At 44.7% G+C, this 20,990-nt stretch overlaps 1 protein-coding gene across 1 annotated transcript in view; it reads right to left on the minus strand.

Moving 5' to 3' along the window:
* The window catches only part of XPOT (exportin for tRNA), a 645,960-nt gene that overhangs the window by 612,874 nt on the left and 12,096 nt on the right, over positions 1-20,990 (minus strand). Inside the window, exon 2 of the mRNA XM_030215950.1 lies at positions 17,497-17,633. Coding sequence (XP_030071810.1) covers positions 17,497-17,556 — 60 coding nt within the window. The 5' untranslated portion in view covers positions 17,557-17,633. The remainder of the gene's footprint in view (positions 1-17,496; positions 17,634-20,990) is intronic.

The raw sequence follows: 20,990 nt of genomic DNA on the forward strand, positions 1-20,990 counted from the left end.
GCAGGGTCGATTCGATACCTGCTTAGAAAATCGGCTTGCACGTTGCTCTGACCTGCTATGTGAGCTGCTGACAGAAGCTGCAGATGTAGCTCGGCCCAGTGGCATATCTGAGCGGCCTCTGCGGCCAGTGCTTGGCACTGAGTGCCACCTTGACGATTTACATAGGCCACTGCTGTCATGTTGTCCGACAGAACTCTGACAGCCAGTCCCTCCAGAGTCTTGTGAAAGGCCAGAAGAGCCTGGAATATCGCTCTCAGTTCCAAGCGATTGATGGACCACCCCGTTTCCTCGGGTGTCCACAGACCCTGGGCATAGCTTCCCTGGCAATGTGCTCCCCAGCCCTTCAGGCTGGCATCCGTTACCACCAGGCACCAATCGGGAAGCGCTAGCGGCAATCCTCGCCGCAGCATGCTGTCTGAGAGCCACCACTCCATACTGAGTAGGGCCACAGGGAGCCACGTGAGTCTGCGTTGATAATCTTGGGACATAGGAGACCATCGTTGAAGCAGGGCAATCTGCAGAGGTCTCATGTGCGCTCTCGCCCATGGCACCACTTCCAAGGTGGCCGTCATCGACCCCAACAGCTGGACAAAGTCCCAAGCTCGCAGGTGAGGCATCCCCAGGAGCAGACGGACTTGATTCTGAAGCTTGCACCACCTTTGGTCGGGTAGAAACACAAACCCCGAGGCTGTGTCGAACCGGACCCCCAAATATTCTAGAGATTGAGAGGGGGTCAGGTGACTTTTGTGTATATTGACGACCCAGCCCAGAGATTGCAGTACTGAGACCACTCTGGCTGTTACATGACGACTCTCTTCTGCAGAGTCCGCTCTGATGAGCCAGTTGTCAAGGTACGGGTGAACCCGGATACCCTCTCGCCTGAGAAAGGCAGCTATCACCATTACCTTGGAAAAGGTTCGGGGAGCTGTGGCGAGGCCAAAAAGCAAGGTCCGAAACTGGAAATGTTTTCCCAACACCGCAAACCGGAGAAACCGTTGGTGCGGGGGCCATATAGGAATGTGCAAGTAAGCTTCTTTCAGGTCCAGAGACATGAGGAACTCTCCTGGCTGAACCGCCGCAATGACAGAGCGCAGGGTTTCCATGTGAAAATGCCGCACTCAGTGACTTGTTGACTTTCTTTAAATCGAGAATGGGCCGATAAGACCCGCCTTTTCGTGGCACCACAAAATAAATGGAGTAACGACCGCAGCCGTGTTCGGCGGGAGGCACAGGGATCACCGCTCCAAGGTGCAACAAGACTTGTAAGGTCTCCTCTACTGCCGCCCGTTTGACAGCAGTGCCGCATCGGGACTCCACAAACACGTCTCTCAATGGGGCACCGAATTCCAATCGGTAACCTTCTCTGATCAGGTCCAGGACCCACCGATCTGAGGTAATCTTGGTCCACTCCTCGAGAAAGAGGGAAAGGCGTCCTCCTACAGCTGTAAAGGAGGAGTGGAGCAGCGTCCAATCACTGTGGAGGACGGCCCTGAACTCCTGGCCTTCAGCCTGCCGCTGCAGAGTGTTTGTCCGAGCGAAAGGAGTTCCTCTGCTGAAAACGGGCACGTTGAGTAAACCCAGCAGAGCACCCTGGGCGACAGCTTCAAGCTTCACGGAAGCGATGTCTGGAGGAGGAGGGAATCACCTGACCCTTGGAAGAAGGCCACGGCCTATCCTCAGGTAACCTCTGGGGTTTAGCATCCCCCAGGTCTTTAGCAATCTTCTCCAACTCCTCTCCAAATAACAGAAGGCCCCGAAAGGGCAACTTCACCAGCCTTTGCTTAGAGGCCATGTCAGCCGCCCAATGCCGTAGCCATAGAAGGCGGTGGGCGGACACCGCCACAGACATCTGTTTAGCCGAAGCTCTGACCAGATCATAGAGGGCGTCAGCTAAAAATGACAAGGCCGACTCATTCGCGGTGCAACCTCAGCGAGGGACTCCACACCATCCACGGGCTGTTCCACTGAATGTTGTAATCAAGAGAGGCAGGCTCGAGCAGCATAAGAACTACAAACAGATGCCCTTAAGGCTAGGCCCGAAATCTCAAAGGACCGTTTTAGCGCTGATTCCAGCCGCCGGTCCTCAATGTCCTTCAGGGCGACTCCTCCCTCTACTGGGAGGGTGGTCTTTTTTGTCACCGCCGTGACTAAGGCACTCACTTTAGGCATCCCAAAACGGGCCAAGTGCTCCTCACTCAGAGGGTAAAGATGCCCCATCGCCCTGGCCACTTTCAAGGGCCCCTCAGGGTCAGTCCATTGAACAGAAATAAGCTCTTGGATGGAGTCATGCAAAGGAAAGGCTCGAGCAGGCTTCTTAGTACTTGCCCCATCCTTGGATTACCAGAGGAGGCCTCGCCTTTAACAGGATCATCAATAGAGAGGGCCTGTACGGCATCAGAGATAAGCGCTGGCAGCTCATCGCAGTGGAAAATCCGAACCACAGTGGGATCATCCAGATCCAGTGGCAAAACGGCACCTTCCTCTGGCTCCTCAGACCACGAAGGCCTGACAGATCCCTCAGAGTCCCCACAGCCCGACCACGGAGGGGAAAGGGGGGCGCGCCACTCTCCGACGGGGAATTTACCCGTCTATGCTTAGCGTGCATCCAACGCTCAGGGGAATCCACGTCTGACATCAGCCCCGGGCCATCATCAGTCGGAGGGGGACCAGGTAGCAACGCAGTGTCAGACACCTGCGGCAGAGTTCTTTTCAGCAAGAAAGCTTTATGTAAAATAAGCACAAACTCAGGGGAGAAAAACTCACCCTGACCTCCCGTCTCCGAATTAGGAGCCATGGGGAACAGAGCTCCTCTGGTAGCCTCGGCCCGAGGCGTTCCTCTGCTCTCAGAGTCCTCCGCAACCGCGGGGGTGAAGCCATGCGGCGCTTCAAAGATGGCGCCCACTGCCAGCTCCATCGACCGGGAAGAATCATTGCTCGCTATGCTCGCACTGGCTCTACCATCTAAACAGCACGTTTTACAGAGCCCTGCTGCTGTTCTGCGCTTGCCACAATGGGAACAGCGCTTAACTCCCTCAGCAGCCATCGCCGAAAAACGGCGGAATAAAATTCAAAATGGCGGCTTCGTGCCAAAATCACCCCGATCGGAACACCGTCCGCGGGCCCTCCCCGGAGGAGCCGAGTACCGCTCTTACCTCAAGGGACCGAGTCCACGAGCTCCGGTCACACTGCCAAGTCAGGAAAAGCCTCAGAAATAGCAGCGCTGTCAAACAAAGCGCAATTTTTTTTTTTTAACGCTGTGAGGAAAGTTGGAGGCAAACAGCTAGAGAGGTACTCCGGAGGCAGAAGAGGGTGGGAAAGGCAGGAAAAGGGCGAACCTATATGCCTGCATCCACACAGGGGGAAGGGTAAGGCAGGGAAAGGGCAAACCTATGTGCCTTTAAAGTGGGCTCCACTTAGCCACAACACCCCTGCTACAACTGGCAAAAGCACAGGAGCCACCCCAGGCAGAATCTTCAAGGAGCTGAACAAGCTGCGTCCAACCCTGCTGGGAGATAGAGAAATACTGAGAGGCAGATGGAGCTAGCCGTCCTAGAGGCACTATCTCCCCCTGCTGGTAGATGGACACAACCCATTCATCTGCTGCTGATGACAAGGAAGAATATGTTAAAAAGCAGAGGTCCCAGCACCAATCCCTGAGGGACCCCGCTAACTACCCTTCTCCATTGCAAATATTTACCTTTTAGTCCTACTCTCTGTTTCCTATCTTTCAACCAGTTTTTAATCCACAGTAAGACACTACCTCCGATCCCATGTCCCTCTAATTTCCTCTGTAGTCTTTCATGAGGGACCACCTTATCAAACACCTTCTGAAAATCTAGATACACAATATCAACCAGCTCACCTTTGTCCACGTTTGTTTACCCCTTCAAAGAAATGCAGCAGATTGGTGAGGCAAGACTTCCCTTCACTAAATCCATGTTGCCTTTGTCCCATTAGTCCATGCTTTTGAATGTGCTCTGTAATTTTGTTCTTGATTATAGTCTCTACCATTTTGCCCGGCACCAATGTCAGAATCACCGGTCTATAATGTCCCAGGTCTCCTCTGGAACCTTTTTTAAATATCGGCGTTACATTGGCCACCCTCTAATCTTCCAGTACCACGCTCGATAACTAAGATGGCAGCAGCAGAGTGAGATGTGCTGGCAGGAGCTCCCGTTGTCTCTTATCTTTTGTCCGAAACTTGCTTTTTCCGCAATGGTGAAATCGTAGGGCCCCCTCCCCCTCCAATGATCCAGCAAACTTTACCACAGGCAATGAGATCGCCGATAAAAGCATTGATTTCACGTTCAGTCCTTGATGCCAGAAACAATGAGAAAGCAGCATCCCGGCTTGAGGGTTCATTGAGCCCCAAAAACTGGAATCCTCCACCTCATCTGGGAGCTTCTATTCTCACTGCTGGGAAACTTGAGTGTGTGGCTGGTGCCACAGGAGGTGTATCTGTTCCTGTCTCAACTAGCTAGGCCTTGTCGGTGGTCCTTCAGTTTGACCCCCGGAACTGGCTGCAGTCTCCATGCAGATGTGAGTGGAGATGAGAATGGAGCAAGCCTGTTGGTGTTGCAAGGAGATGCTGTGGCATTGTAGTTCAGCAAGACCCCCCCAAAAATAGTTTTGGAGGAACTTGTAAAACCTGCCACTATCACCCTGGATTCAATTTGGCCAGCTTAGTGGCTTTGGAAAGAACTGTGACTGGAAGGGTTAATAATCCACAGGCCTCCTTAGGGAGACTTCAAGAACAGGTTAACACAACTGAAGGAGTTATGTTGAACCAAAGTAAGCTGATGAGATCATAATAAATATCACTGCTGCTACGTTTATTAAAGACTCTGGGGCAGTGAGATAAATTATACATTTTGGGAAATAAAATAAAATCATTAAAACTTAACGGTACCTAATGTTCCACATGTACCCCTACTCTCCCCTAGGGAGCTTGTTAGAAAGTTCCTTAGGCAATCCTTTGGGAAACTGGAAGAAGCTATACCTCATTTTCAAAGAGTGGACTATCTACCTTATGAACGTGAAAAAGAAGAGTAAAGATCTGTTGAGGGAGGGAAAAGTGTCTCCCCGGACGGTTTAAATTTAACAACTTTTTTGGAACTAACACAGATTTGATACAAGAAAGAGCAATTTCTCTAGTCACTTTTGGTTTTGAGTCCAATAAGGACTCTATTTTTCAATTATATTTCTGTCAACGACAAATTCAGTTTATAGGTCAATGTGCATGCTTATGTCCAGATGTGTCTAAGCAGACACTGGATAAAAGAAGAACTTTCCCTAGTCTTCATCAAGAAGGACAGTTCATTGGAAGACAGTTCTTTTCCATAGATTCTTGTAAAATGTTTGATTAAATTTAGAGGACAATCTAATGTTTTCTGGGACCCTAAGCAACTGAGGTCTTTTCTGGATTCTAGAAAGAAAAATGTTTCTGTTTAGCTATTAAAATGTGGATTCCTTACTGGGCTAAGGGGCTAGGCAACAGTAAATTATTCTTTATTACTCTGCCCTCCGTCAGATTTGTACATTGTATTTTCTTTTTCCTTATTAGTAGTTTTGATTTACAGCAGCTCCTATAATTATTGTGATTTCCTCCTAAATATTGTGGGTTACAGCTTTGATGCCAACTTTTGATTTTATTTGCTTGCATTATAATTATTGTGCCTTTTGATTTATTCTTATGTTATGCATTTTAATTTTGCTGTGCAAAGATTTTTCTTTGGCTAATTTGTTACATGCATATAAAAAAATTTTAAGATTTTAAAATGACTCCCAAGTTATGAACCTGCTAGTCAATTTTTATTATCTGATCACATAATTTAATGCGACTTGGAGAGCTTCAGTTAGAAGTGCGGGTTATCCTCATTACCTCGGCCTCTGATATATTCAAAACTAACCTGTCTTTTAGCCAAGCAGCAATGCTGGGAAAAAATAAACTTCAACTATTCCTGATCAAACAAATTGGATGTTGTCTCAATATATCCTATCGTGCACAAATTAGTTCCTTTAATTTCCAGCACAGAGAGATGAGGTAGAAGTTGAAAAGAATAGCAGATGAGGATCCTATTCTATTCTTTAGGTTGGAGAACCTAACCTATTCTCATTTCCTGCTTCCTTCCGCCCAAGAACGATCTGAACCACTCAATAATACTTCCTGGGAACTCAAAAAACTGTAAATACTTCAACAGAACAGAACGTAATGATTGATTTAGTTGTTCCATAAATCATTTGTAAAGGAAGCCTATGTTCTTTTGTCCATAAGGCAACACTCCCAAATGGGGATGCAAATCTTACAATAGAATGCTTACACAGAATCTTCTGCTATTGGCAAGGATTTATGCGTCAACCAAGTCCTTCACTCCCTAAAGCAAACACAAGAACTGGTCATACCTTACTCTACTTCTGCTTCAAGAATCCTCACTCACTCACTTTATCTGACATCATAGTAAATGATGGCAAATAAAGACCACCTGGCTCATCCAGTCTACCCAGTTATTGTGTCCTCACTGATAAGGTTACCTCCAAGCCAGAATGTGACCACCTGCAAGATTTCTCCCCACTTAGGAAAGTCTTCTGTCTTCCTCCTTCGTACTCCACTATCCTGGACAGAAGGCCTACAACACTGCTTCCCAAAGTTTTATCCAATGTGACCCCATTTTAAAAATTAATAATTCACAGCGGTTTGAAAGACAAATGCACAATTTAAGAGCTTCCATGCTACAGTCAATAACCCTCTCTTAATTTGTTTCAATCTTTTCTTTTCCCGCAAAATAAATGTCTAAAGACATAGGCAAGCAATCCTTACCTGCACTCTGGGCAGAACAGCCAGCAAAAGTAAAGCAGGTCAGACAAAAAAGCTGTGCTGTTGAAGACTAAGATAGTGGACAGAGGTGAATCAAAGGATGAAGTAGACCCAAAAAATCTCTGTACTAACCTATGCTGCTAAGGTGAACTCATAGAAAGCCTGGATGCCAGCCAGCCTTAATTAGGTGTCACTTAGGACAGAGGCGGCAGCAACAGTGCAGCAGCCCAAGAAGTGGCTCAATTATGTGGCGGTATGCTTTAGGTGCTACAGACAGTGGTAATGAATCAGCAAAGTTGAGGCGTTAGAGAGAAAGTTCAAGGTGCTGCTGGAGTGTCAAAAAGATATGGAAGTGGCACAATAATGGCACAATATTAAAGTGGCTAGCCTCCTTAAGCATGAAGACTCTAGCTGTGGGCAGTTTATGAAGATGTGGCTGCCTGAGGACTTGGGCCTGGAATGTAATAGTGGCCGAATCAAGCTCCATAACGCACACCTTGTACCTATTCTAGAGCCAATAGTATGGAATAGGCAGAGACTTGTGATACTTCATGTGCACAACTTTCAACATAACTTGCAGATTCTGGCAGCTAGAAGTTGGGTGAGGCACATTAATCAAAATAAAAGGATTTTTTTTATTACACAATTTCTCTGTATTTTATTTTTGCAATTTTACATTAATTTCAAGAATACATCTTGTTTTGGAAAAGATGATTAACAAAGAATTAATAATATAATTCTATACATTTTTATCTTATAATGAATATAGTAACTTATCTTTAACAAAAAGAAAAAGGAAACAAGCTAAATAAAGCTATTAACTTTACAATATAAAATGAAAATTTCAAACTTCCTTTAAAATATTCAACTATAGTCCACAACACAGGAGGCATTACACAATTATCTGAGGAATTACAAAGAATAAAGAAATAATTCTTTCTTTTAGGAAAATGGAGATTGAGGGGGTGTCTCAGGGATTCTTAACTATTCACGGCGTAGATGTAATCATAGGTCTTGACTGTACAGAATGAATCAAGGCTATTTTAGAGTCCAAAAAAGAATTAAATTGTTTAGGATCAAAAGAACACATATTTTACAGAATTTAATTTTATTACACACTAGTAAAAGAGGCCCGTTTCAGAGCAAATGAAACGGGCGCTAGCAAGGTTTTCGTCACCAACACCCCCTCCCTCCCTGGCCAACCCCTTCGTTGTTCTGCCATTGATCCGCCCCCAACGTCATGACGTTTGATGCGAGGGCGTGGCCCGGAGCGATTTCCCACCCCCACCCCCGCCTCTCTGCCTCCCTCCCTGCCAACCCCTTCGTTGTTCTGCCATTGCTCTGCCCTCGAGGGCGGGGCCCGGAGCGATTTTGGTGTCTTCACCACCACGAACCTTCGAACCTTTTGGAAGGAAGTCAGGGCTTGGCTTCACTGATGTCAGTGTCCTCAGAACGCTGAGGGTGAGTTTTATTATAGTAGATTTGCAAGGGAAATTTAACCAGAAAAGAGCACCCAATTGTATTTTTGGTCGTAATTTAAGAAATTCGTTACACCATTATTGGGTTGCTTTGGAAATATCCGGAAACATTCTTATTTTACAATTCATAAAAAGTTGCTATCTATGGAGGAAAAACTGTTTAAGAATCCAATCTCTGTCCGGTTGTAATACAAAGGATACTATTAAGGTCATTGGTATTAAGCCTAAATTGTCATCTTCCAATGTTTCTGTTAAATTTAAATCCAAAATATCAAATGGTATTTCAGTTCCTTGGTCTTCCCTTCGTTCCTCTTCCTTTTTTTTTGTATGGTAACAAATAATAATTTATTTATTTTTAAATTTTATTTATGCTTTTACAATTACAAGTATTTCACTTGAACAGAAAAACAGACTTAAGTATTTCTGTACATTAGTATAACACACAGAAAAATGCATAAGAAAAAAGTAAAATATATAAAGAAAATTACAATATTAGTCTTCTTCAGACCATAAAATGGGGGAAGAGTATAATCATTTTTCAGGAGATAACTTAAGTATAAAGTCAAAGTAATGCTTAGCACTCGCTCAGACTAATTATTCATATTCTCAATCGTTGACATCAATTTGTTCTCAGCTTTTTATCATTTATAAAAGTTTTTAAATGTTCTGGATCAAAAAAGATATATTTGAGCCCTGTATATTTTACCACGCATTTACAGAGGTAATTAAGATAAAATGAGGCTCCTATGGCCAAAACATCTTTTCTTAAAGTTAGGAAAAATCTTCTTCTATCTTGAGTTTGTTTTGTAACGTCTATATATATCCAAATCTTCTCGCCATAAAACTGAAGTTAAGGATTTTGAAAATATAATCGTTTAATCGCTTCTAGGTCTTGTTCAAAAATGAAAGAGGATATTAAAGTCATACGTTCTAAGATTTCAAAGGAAGAGGATTCTAAAATATCAGTTAAATTTAGCTGATCTTGATTTTTTCCTTTTTCAATCTGTTGTTCCATATTTAGTGCTTCATCTGTATTTTTTCTATTCATTATGTAATATACACGATTTATTGGAGGAATATGTTCAAGAGGAATACTTTAAATTTTCTATTAAGTATTTCTTGAGTGCATCTAAGGGGGTGATCCCCACAAACTTAGGAAAATTCAGAAAACGTAGGTTTAGTCTGCAATTATAATTTTCAATCTGTTCTATTTTTCTATGTGTCCAATTTTTATCCTTGATAGATGCAGTAGAAAATTCTTGTAGTTTTTTTACCTCTTCTTTTATTTCATTCGTTTGATTATAAAAGTCTTTTTTAATGGCATCTAACGATTTGGAAAATAAATCAACAGTACTCAGTAATGAAGCGATTTCTTCTGTTGAGCTGGTCAATTTGATGTCCAGTTGTTGCAGGGCCTCCCAAATGCTCTCTAAAGTAACAGTTTCCGGTGTCGTTAGTGGCACTTTGTTGAATTAGTGGGCTCGAAGAACCCAAACTTCCATTGGATCGGATCTTCTCAGTGCCTCATTTCAGCGTTCCTCCTACATCGATATCTGACGGAGAAATCACTGACTGAGATAGTGATCCCGCGGGGGGAGACGGTGGATTGAGTGCCAGAGGGGATAACGAAACATCCAGCCCCAAGTCTCGCAGCTCTCCTACCGATGAGACAGCAGGGCATCCTCCGGTATCTAAGTCTGGCGTCCTCACAGCAAAGCTTTCAATGGTTCGCTGCGAAGGTGAGGAGGTTCTAACTGAGGAGGCAGCACCTCTAACCAGTCCTTCTCATTTTGTATAAGGCATGTTAAAAAGAAAAATTCAAGTTTAATTCGCAGCGTTCACAGAGAGAGGTTTACCGCGAGGTTAGCGTGCCGCCATCTTGAAACTCCGCCCCCTTGGTCTATTGAAACAAATAATACATTTTTGATATTGGAGGATATGCCTTCTCTGGTATCTTCAGAACTTCACTCAAATATCTTTTAAAAGTTATTAATGGGGCTATCATAGCCTGTCTCGGAAAATTTATCAATCTAAGTGTATTAGCTCTCTGTGCATTCTCCAAAGTTTCTATTTTGTTCTGAAGATAAGAATTTTCTTTAATTAAATTGGCTTGTACCTGTTGAAAGCTTTGTAGTTCTTTTATATTATTCTTCATTGATTTAGCCAAAGTTTGTAATTTCCCTTCTAATATTGGTATTTTATTTAATGAGGTCTGAGATTGATCAAATAATGAGGAAAATTTGTGTGAGAATGAAGTTTCCAGGTTCTTTAAAGCTTCCCAAATGGCTTCAAAGGTAACATCATCTGGTTTTTTCTCCCAAAAAACACTTACTTGGTAAATCTACGTGTAAAGTTTCCTCTTTCGGCCCCGTTTCATTCATCAGCTGATTCCCAGTCAGGACTTCTCCTTCGCTTGGTTCCAGCACTTCCAGTGTGGTTGCTATCGGCAGACTTCCATCCGGGTTGGGTCCCATGCTGAGAGACCACAACGCCTCTTGGGAACTAGGGGTTTCCTGGTCCCTCCTCAGCGTGTCTGCCGGCATAGGAGGAGCTGACCGCTGTTCGGGGCTTAATGATATTTCTGTCTCCAGGCGGAGGGGCGGCTCACCTCTCCCCACACTCTCCAACATCGGAGCTCCAGCTGCCAACGCTGTTCCCGGACCAAAGAAGCGCTCCAAGGTACCTATCAGCAGCGAAACAGAAGCCGCAGGACCTGCTCTCTGCCTGCCCCTCCTCTTAGGCATGATGGAGCAGAGGGAAACATTTTTCAGAGGAAATTTGAGGTATGTAAATTGGAGCATCTTCTCAGCACTCCCTCCCGGTCGCCATCTTGCCCCCTTCTCTGTATTTATTTATTTGTTACATTTATATCCCACATTTTCCCACCTATTTGTAGGCTCAATGTGGCTTACATAGTACCGGAGAGGCGTTACAGACTCCGGTGTAAACAAATACAAAGTGATTTTGTGGTAAGATAAAGTTCATGTGGCACAGCCACACTAGGGAATCGTACAATGGAAGAGTTGTGTTGTTATGTCCATTACGTTCTTTAGTTTTTGTTGTGTTTGCCGAGATCAGGCATTTAATGTTGGATCGGTAGGGTATGCCTTTTTAAACAGGTTAGGTTTTTACTGTTTTCCCGGAAGTTTAGGTGGTCGTTCGTAGTTTCCAAGGCTTTTGGTAATGCGTTCCACAGTTGTGTGCTTATGTAGGAAAAACTGGACGCGTAAGTTGATTGTATTTCAGTCCTTTGCAGAACATCCAAAAAGAGAATCAACGTTTTGCTGGAGTCAAAAGGTAGTTGAGAGTGTGTTTATGCTACCTCACAAAGCTACATGTGGAATATAAGGTAAATCTTGTACCTATTTGCTTCAATGAAGGATAATGAGAACTTGTTTGCAGACTATCTGTTTGGGGGTGTGGGGCATGCTGAGGCCCCATAACTAGAGTAGTATGCTTGCAGTATAACAGGGGACAGGGCTGTTGTGAAATCAGCACTGGCAAAGGCATGGAGTGGAACTCAATGAACAGAGTTAAGAGAATGCCTGCAGTATTTTCTGATGTGATACAAGGAGTGGATGAGTACGGAGGTGGTCTCTTTCTTCTGGCATGGTGATAGTGAGATGAGTTGTACAATGTGAATGGGACAGATGGCCTGCCAATGGTGGAGTATTTTGCTGTACTGGTTGTGAAGGGAGGCAGGCATAGTGAAATTGGCTGGAAGGTAGGGGGGCTGGGGTTTGTAAGGCAAGTTCTGTGTGCAGCTGCATCTCAATTGTTTCCTAAGCAGTGCCTATGGTATATTACTTGGAGTAGATATCTAGGTGGCCACAAAGTAATGTTGATGGTTTTTGGTTATGGCAAGATGGATCCAGTTATGGTTTGAGGGGGATGGGGGAGTCTGAGTGTTACTTGGTAGGCTCTAAGTTGTTGATTTGTGAGGAGGGGGCCTGTTAAAAACTGGAAAAATGCAAGTTCAAACAAGGTATTATTGTAGGCCTATTACAGTGGACAAGAGAAGGATGAGAAGATCCTACCTTCATCAGCTTATATATAGTATGCGGGTTATGAAAAAAATGTGGAGTATAAATGTGCTAAATAAATAAAATAAATAAATAAATGAAAGGGAAGCCCACTGAATGAAAACTGCATTCCCCATCAGTGTGGTGCATGAGGGCTGACAATTTACATATACCTTCAAATGCCATAAATGGCGTACACAATACCACTCACACACATAACTTGATTACTTATTTGATGCTAAATTGGAGTGGATGAGTAGCCTAGTGGTTAGTGCAGTGGACTTTGATCCTGAGGAACTGAATTCGATTCCCACTGCAGCTCCTTGTGACTCTGGGCAAATCACTTAACCCTCCCTTGCCCCTGGTACAAAATAAGTACCTGAATATATGTAAACCGCTTTGAATGTAGTTGCAAAAACCTCAGAAAGACGGTATATCAAGTCCCATTTCCCTTCCCTTAATTAGCACTAATCTGTAGTTACATGTGTGAATTATGACCCTATTCTGTAAAAGTGTGCACATAATCAAGTGGCATGATCCAACCTTTGTAGTGTACATTTTATAGAAAACTAGTAAAATGGCCCGTTTCTGAAACCCATAAAACGGGCGCTAGCAAGGTTTTCTTTTGAATGTAGCCCTGTATGGTTTTGCGACCCTAAATAGCCCACAGAAATGACTTAAAACGGCCAGGAGCCATTTCTTCCTGTTTAAATCACTTTCAATATTGGAACCTGAACTTAAGTGAATTGTGTAAATATAAGTTTGCTAGTGTGAAGTTATTTTTCTGTTTCCTGTAATATCTGCAAGTGTTTGTAATAAGAAGTGTGGAGGGGATTAGAAGGGTTAGGAAGCAGAGGGAAGATTCGTTTTATATTGATATGAGGTGCACGTGTTATGCCTTTAAGAAGGCAGTTGGTTTCGGATCTGGCTAACAAAGCATTTTGAAGGAGGAAGTGTGAGAAAAATGTCCAGACAAACGAAAGGTCATCATGTGATCTGCTGCCTGCGAGGTTTGTGCTGAGGTGGTTCTGTTTTTGGAATGTGGCTAAAGATTATTGCACAATAAGAAGGGGGTTTGGTTCTTCTCAGTTCTCTAAACAGTCCTTGAGGCTGCACTTCGGAGCAGCCTGCTCAGTCATGAATCGGAGCAGTTTGTCTTCTGACAGTGAACCGATTCCCCTCTGATTCGAACACCACCTCCTAACTCGCAGTTCCGTTCCTCCTTAAGGAGTCTCCGGGCTCTTGTTGCTGCCAAGATTCCCCTCTGATTCCAACAACAACATGTCGTAACTCGCAGTTCCGTTCCCCCTTAAAGCTTGTGGCCTCGACTGTTGTCCCTTCTCCAGCAGAGTATTAGCATTGTTTTCCCAGCCGTGTTTTCCTCTGATGCTGGTCTTTCTGACAATGTTGGATATGTTGGCAGCCGTCTGCAGTTTTGAGTGTTGTCGTTGTATACTTTTCCCATGTACGCAGTTCGACTGTGACATCATGACGGTCGACGCGAGGGCATGCCCGACAGACATGGTGAGTAGAGAGGCTTCACCACCATGAACTTATGAACCGTCCACGGACGTGGGCGGAGCTTGGGGGCTTCATTCGAACGTTGGGGTTGCGAAATTTGTCGGGATGGGCGTGGCTAGGGGGCGTGGCTGAGGGCGGGTGTATGAGTGAGAGTCAGAGGTGAGTGGTGCTGAGAGGCTACAACATTACAGGGCTTCAGTGTTTTCCCTGCCACACTGTGAGCTTCAGAATTGGAGGTGAGAATTATTTATATAGATAAATCAGTTGCACGCATGGTGTTGCATTTAGGTACACACATTTACACCAACCATAAATATGGCTTAACTGGTCGCACCTAACTCACTTGTAAAATAGCCGCTGCCCGCCCTACCCTAGACCACCAGAGCATATGCTTGGGGGGGGAGGGGCTACAAGTATTACAATTAAATTGCAATTAATTTCCATTACAAATTTTTAAAATTCAACAGATTGTGATTAAATATTTTGATTGAACAGCAGCTATAATTTTTCATTGTTTTTAGGATCTTTTAATATTAAAGTGGTATATCAAGTCTATTAAAATGACCTCCAGACTTGTCATCTATACCATTCTCAACTGGCAAAAAAATGCTGTTGCTCTGCTGTCTTTAGAAGCTAATTATTCATTGTGCGCTGCTCTGGCTAAGATCCAGAAATACTGCAGTAGATGAGACATGCCATGCTGATTCAGACCGAGGGTCTATCAAACCTAGCATCCCCTCTCCAACAGCAGCCAGCTTAGGTCACTAGGACATAACCAACAGATCTACTTCTTATTGCTCAATGCAGGAAATAAGCAATGGCTTTCCAACTCTACCTTGTAATTAACTTTTGCCTCTTTAGCAAGCCTCTCCAAGACTTTTTTCTAACAAAAGGTGGTACTGGTGAAAAAGCTACTGCTACTGCTCTTATGAGAATTTTGGATAATAGCAAAGGAAGATAAATAGTTAGGATATGTAGCTGCCATCAGTGGAGAACTTTCAAAATGGAGAAAGCCTAGGTGAAGACAGAATGAAAAATGAAAAAAAGAAAAACACAATGGTAAGGAAGAACAAAAGTTGAAATGAACATTTGTATTACATGAAGCAAGTAATGAGCATATTAACATTAAGATACAAATAAAGCCAGATAATACAGCCAGATAGTACATTCCTTACTTGCTTGCAAAAGCTAATTATAACAATTTTTGGTCTTCAGGGTGAAGGAGTTTAAGATAACCCATACTGAAACAGTTCTTTGCAGCTAGCAATCGGAGGAAATGAAAAAAAGTAAATCTAGAAAAAAGGTGGTAAAGCCAAATTGGCAAACCACACAGTATCAATCACTGGGAGCAACTAAAGCACATCGCCAATCTGTCTGGCATGGAATATGAAAAGTTACAGAAAAGAAATTTGGGAAACTTCCATTTCAAATGTCTGCCTTATTGGTCTTTTTTTCACATTGAGGGGCATTTTCGATATGTCTAAATCCGATTTAAAATCCAGTGGCAAGCATGGCCATTTCAAAGCAGAAAAAACATCCAACTTTTGTTTCACAAATGGCCACTTGCTAGATGTTTTTGTGCATGCATCTTTTAGGGCTATTTTTAGATTAAAAAAAAAAAAGTCCAAGGGAAAAACGCACAAAAACAAGCCATTATGATATGGGGGGAGGGGCCCAGCATTCTTAATAGATGCACATCCCAGCAGAGCAGTGGGGCACCCTAAGGGGCAGTGGACTTCACATAAAAGGTCACAAGTAAACAGCACTGTTTAGAAGGGGAGGCCATGTGGATAACTTATCAGAAGGTAACTCATTTCTGTTTGCCAAGGCTCAGTGAGAGCACACACTACACCACTATTCTGGCAATGGAAAGCTCTTATATTTGATCTTGCCCTATTGGAAAGGAAAAGTGTAGTTAATATCACATCACTTATAAATGGAACACTTTCCAAAATATTTGGGAACCATATTGGAATATGTTAGCTTATACGGACCGAAGCTTGCTTCTGAATAGATAACTTGGTTTAATCCTATATAATAATTCTCACCACCAACGTTCTAATGTGTCTGCCTGTGTCCGTGGCACCTTCGGTGTTGCTGATCTAGGCTACATAGCCAGGCTGACATCACTCACAGCTGATTCCCAGGCAGGGGGAGGAGTAGGGAAACACGCGGAGCAAGTGACAGGGAGCGGCGCATCAAACAACGACCCTCCTTTCCCTTGCCCCCCCTCCAACCACTCATGTCCTGCAACCCTCCTCTCCCCCTGCCCCCCCTGCAGCCAAACATGTCCAGCGACACTACTCTCCCCCTGCCCCCCATCCAGCCACCCATGTCCAACGACCCTGCTCTCTCACCTGCCCCCCTCCAGCCACCCATGTCCAACAGCCCTGCTCTCTCACCTGCCCCTCCTTCATCCACCCAGGTTGTGTAAACAATTCTTCGGGGCAGGTAGGAAAGATCCCCGGTCCTGCCTGCCCGATGCTGGCACTGGCGCTGACACTCCCCCGCTGACAGATCGCTGTTCAAAATAGCCAATACTTACAAGGGCGGCCTCCAAGACTTCAGCAGAAGATTCGCGAGTCCGCCACTGGAAGTCTCGGCGGCCACTTTGAACAGCGATCCGGCAGCGGGGGAGCGTCAGCGCCAGCAGCAGGAAGGCAGGACCGGGGATCTTTCCTGCCTGCCCCGAAGAATTGGTTACACAACCTGGGTGGATGAAGGAGGGGCAGGTGAGAGAGCAGAGTCGTTGGACATGGGTGGCTGGAGGGGGGGCAGGGGGAGAGTAGTGTCGCTGGACATGGGTAGCTGCAGGGGGGGCAGGGGGAGAGGAGGGTCACAGGACATGGGTGGCTGCAGGGGGGGCAGGGGGAGAGGAGGGTCACTGGACATGGGTGGCAGGGGAGAGGAGGTGGGGGTGGAAGGGGGCCTCAGACCATAAAGGGAGGGGGAGGGGGCACACACTCTCTATCTCTCATATACACTCTCTATGACACACTCTGTATCTCTCACACACACTCTCTCTCAAACATACACTCCGAGGAACACCTTGCTAGCGCCCGTTTGATTTCTCACAGAAACGGGCCTTTTTTACTGGTCATATATAAAAGACTCTGTTTTTAGTATGACTTCACAGTTTTGTTTTTATAGGTATTGATATGGGTTCGAGAATAACACTCTTGATTACATACTTGCTTAAAGTTCTGATATCTTGTTTACTTTGTTTGGAGTGATATCTAGCTGCATTTCCATCTTTTAATCAAATGACAAAGGGGATGGAACTCCTCCCATATGAGGAAAGGCTAAAGAGATTAGGGCTCTTCAGCTTGGAAAAGAGACAGCCAGTCAACATAGCATTGCGAAGACTGCTGAGTAAGCTTGGGAAGCACTTATGTAAGGTGGTTGTATAACTACTTTTAGGGTTCACTTTGCTTTTTACCCCTACTAGTTTTTTTGTACCCCTGACGCAGCCTGAGGGTGAAACATGGCCACGCTGGGTAACTTGTAATAAACCACTTCTTCTGTTACCCTCCTGTTCCATTTTTTTGTCTTTTTTGATCTGCTTTTTTTCTTTTGGTTTGCTATTTCTGTGGCAGATCTTTGCCTTTTTTTGTTTCTGTCTGTTTACAGTGTTCTGTTCTATGAATACTATACAACTTACCCTTTGTCTGAAGTCTGCATCAGCATTTGGGTTCAGCCCTAACAGAGCTTGTTCATCCATTTTTATTTTTATACTTCAAATTTCCTTTCTTTCAAAGTAAGTTTGACCTCTCCTGCTTCAAAAGAGGTCATAACCATCTGCCAAAAAAGATAAAGCAATAAAGTGTAACAGTATCCACAAAAAAAACAATATTTATGTCAACAAAATTATTCAGCTCAAGCACCATTATGCTCTTGTAACATACATTACTTAAAAACATTTTATTGCATATTGTGGTGGCATTGTAATGTAGCATACTGTACCATATCTTGTAGTTATTTGAATATTTTTACTATTGTAATTGTCTATTGCTTATGTTTTGACTTATTTATGCTGTATACTACCTTGAGCGAATTTCTTCAAAGAGGTGGAAAACAAATCCTAATAAATAAAACTTACGGCCTCTTTTACTAAACCGTGCTAGTGATTCCTGGCACAGCACATGAGAGGAAGCCCATTCAATTCCTATGGGCGTCCTCTTATTTGCAGCACGGGAATCGCTAGCACGGCTTTGTAAAAGAGGCCCTTAATGTAAAAGCACCTACACACATTGTTGCAATCAGCCTAAACTAATTCTACAGTTAATTTATTTACTTGGATTGATTTCACACCTTTTATTTAAAACAATTTTTTTAAACCTCCACAACTAAACAAAAATGGTTTATGCTTTTTCTACACAGTATGACATCACAGAGGTATACAATTCCAACGTACTTTCCTAGAAATGATAAACTGCCCCACTGAAAGAGGATAATGCTAGAAGATAGGTGTTACTGGATCAGCCTGATGCTTGGCCGAGTTGCTGAAGTGACTAATCGTAGTTATGTGTATGCGATCTTTTTAGAGCTGTCACTGTCAAATATGAACTAACTGCAGAGAAAAGTTAGTTGGATCAATTTCATCGACGTTCATCACTGCCGTTTGACAATCATTGTTGTGATTCATCTTCAGACTCCTGATGCAGACCATCTAGCCAAAACATGGGCTGTGTCTCATCAAGTGAAGATTTTAAATAAACAGTTGTGTGAAGACTTTGATTTAAAGGACTTTTAGAGTTATTTGTCCTTTTGGTTGTTGTCTTCTCTACTGCTTTTGTTTTGGGTTGTTTTTTTGTGGGGAGGATTGCTCTTCTGTTTGTTCTTGCTCAGTCTGATACCATTCATATCAAAATATTTATGTAATTTATTTTATATATTACTAGTAAAAAAAAAAGCCCGTTTCTCATTGAAATGAAACAGGCGCTAGCAAGGTAATCACCTTCTGCCATTAATGTTTTTAAGGGATGTTCCAGCGTCCCCCCTCCCTCCCTCCCAATTCCAGGGTCCCCCCCTCTCGCCCTCCCAGCTCCAGGGTCCCTCCTCCCTTCTTCCCAGTTCCAGGGTCCCCCCTCCCTTCTTCCCAGTTCCAGAGTCGTCGTCCCTCCCTCCCTTCCAGTTCCAGGCCCCCTCCCTCCTAATTTTAAAAGTCATCCTGGCTTACCTCGTCGGGGTTACGGCGACTGGCAGCAGCGGTAAAAAGCGTGCAGGCTCGGTACTTACTTCAGTTTTCCCTTCTCTGTCTCTCAGCTCTGGTCCCGCCCTCATTTCCTGTTTCCGCAAGGGCAGGACCAGAGCTGAGAGACAGAGAAGGGAAAATTGAAGTAAGTGCCGAGCATGCACGGTTTTTCTTTTTTTGTTACATTTGTACCCCGCGCTTTCCCACTCATGGCAGGCTCAATGTGGCTTACATGGGGCAATGGAGGGTTAAGTGACTTGCCCAGAGTCACAAGGAGCTACCTGTGCCTGAAGTGGGAATCGAACTCAGTTCCTCAGGACCAAAGTCCACCACCCTAACCACTAGGCCACACTCCACTTTTTACCGCGCGAGGTAAGTCAGGATGACTTTTAAAAATATCTCTCTATGACCTTCCAAACCTGTCCCATCATATCATTATCCTGATCTGGTATGTTTACAATAACATAAACCAGGCTGTAATAAGTACACCTCCTCACATAGACAGTGAATGATACATACCTGTAGCAGGTGTTCTCCGAGGACAGCAGGCTGATTGTTCTCACGACTGGGTGACGTCCGCGGCAGCCCCCACCAACCGGAAGAAGCTTCGCGGGCGGTCCGCACGCAGGGCACGCCCACCGCGCATGCGCGGCCGTCTTCCCGCCCGTGCGTGACCGTTCCCGCCAGTTGAATGACAAGCAAAAAGATGAAACGCAACTCCAAAGGGGAGGAGGGAGGGTAGGTGAGAACAATCAGCCTGCTGTCCTCGGAGAACACCTGCTACAGGTATGTATCATTCACTTTCTCCGAGGACAAGCAGGCTGCTTGTTCTCACGACTGGGGTATCCCTAGCTCTCAGGCTCACTCAAAACAAGAACCCAGGTCAATGGAACCTCGCAACGGCGAGGGCATAACAGAAATTGACCTACGAAGAACAACTAACTGAGAGTGCAGCCTGTCCTGAATAAATTCGGGTCCTGGAGGGTGGAGTTGGATTTAAACCCCAAACAGATTCTGCAGCACCGACTGCCCGAACCGACTGTCGCGTCGGGTATCCTACTGGAGGCAGTAATGTGATGTGAATGTGTGGACAGATGACCACGTCGCAGCCTTGCAGATCTCTTCAATAGTGGCTGACTTCAAGTGGGCCACTGACTCTGCCATGGCTCTAACACTATGAGCCGTGACATGACCCTCAAGAGCCAGCCCAGCCTGGGCGTAAGTGAAGGAAATGCAATCTGCTAGCCAATTGGAGATGGTGCGTTTCCCGACAGCGACCCCTAGCCTGTTAGGGTCGAAAGAAACAAACAATTGGGCGGACTGTCTGTGGGGCTGTGTCCACTCCAAGTAGAAGGCCAATGCTCTCTTGCAGTCCAATGTGTGCAACTGACGTTCAGCAGGGCGGGTATGCGGCCTGGGGAAGAATGTTGGCAAGACAATTGACTGGTTAAGATGGAACTCCGACACCACCTTCGGCAGGAACTTTGGGTGGGTGCGGAGCACTACTCTGTTGTGATGAAATTTGGTATATGGAGCGTGAGCTAGTAGGGCTTGAAGCTCACTGACTCTACGAGCTGAAGTAACTGCCACCAAGAAAATGACCTTCCAGGTCAAGTACTTCAGATGGCAGGTATTCAGTGGCTCAAAAGGAGGTTTCATCAGCTGGGTGAGGACGACGTTGAGATCCCATGACACTGTAGGAGGCTTGATAGGGGGCTTTGACAAAAGCAAGCCTCTCATGAATCGGACGACTAAAGGTTCTCCAGAGATGGCTTTACCTTCCACACGATAATGGTAAGCACTAATCGCACTAAGGTGATTCCTTACTGAGTTGGTCTTTAGGCCAGACTCTGATAAGTGCAGAAGGTATTCAAGCAGGTTCTGTGCAGGGCAAGAACGAGGTACTAGGGCCTTGCTCTCACACCAAACGACAAACCTCCTCCACTTGAAAAAGTAACTCT

This window comes from Microcaecilia unicolor, chromosome 10 (assembly GCF_901765095.1).
Source record: "Microcaecilia unicolor chromosome 10, aMicUni1.1, whole genome shotgun sequence".
Lineage (NCBI taxonomy): Eukaryota > Metazoa > Chordata > Amphibia > Gymnophiona > Siphonopidae > Microcaecilia > Microcaecilia unicolor.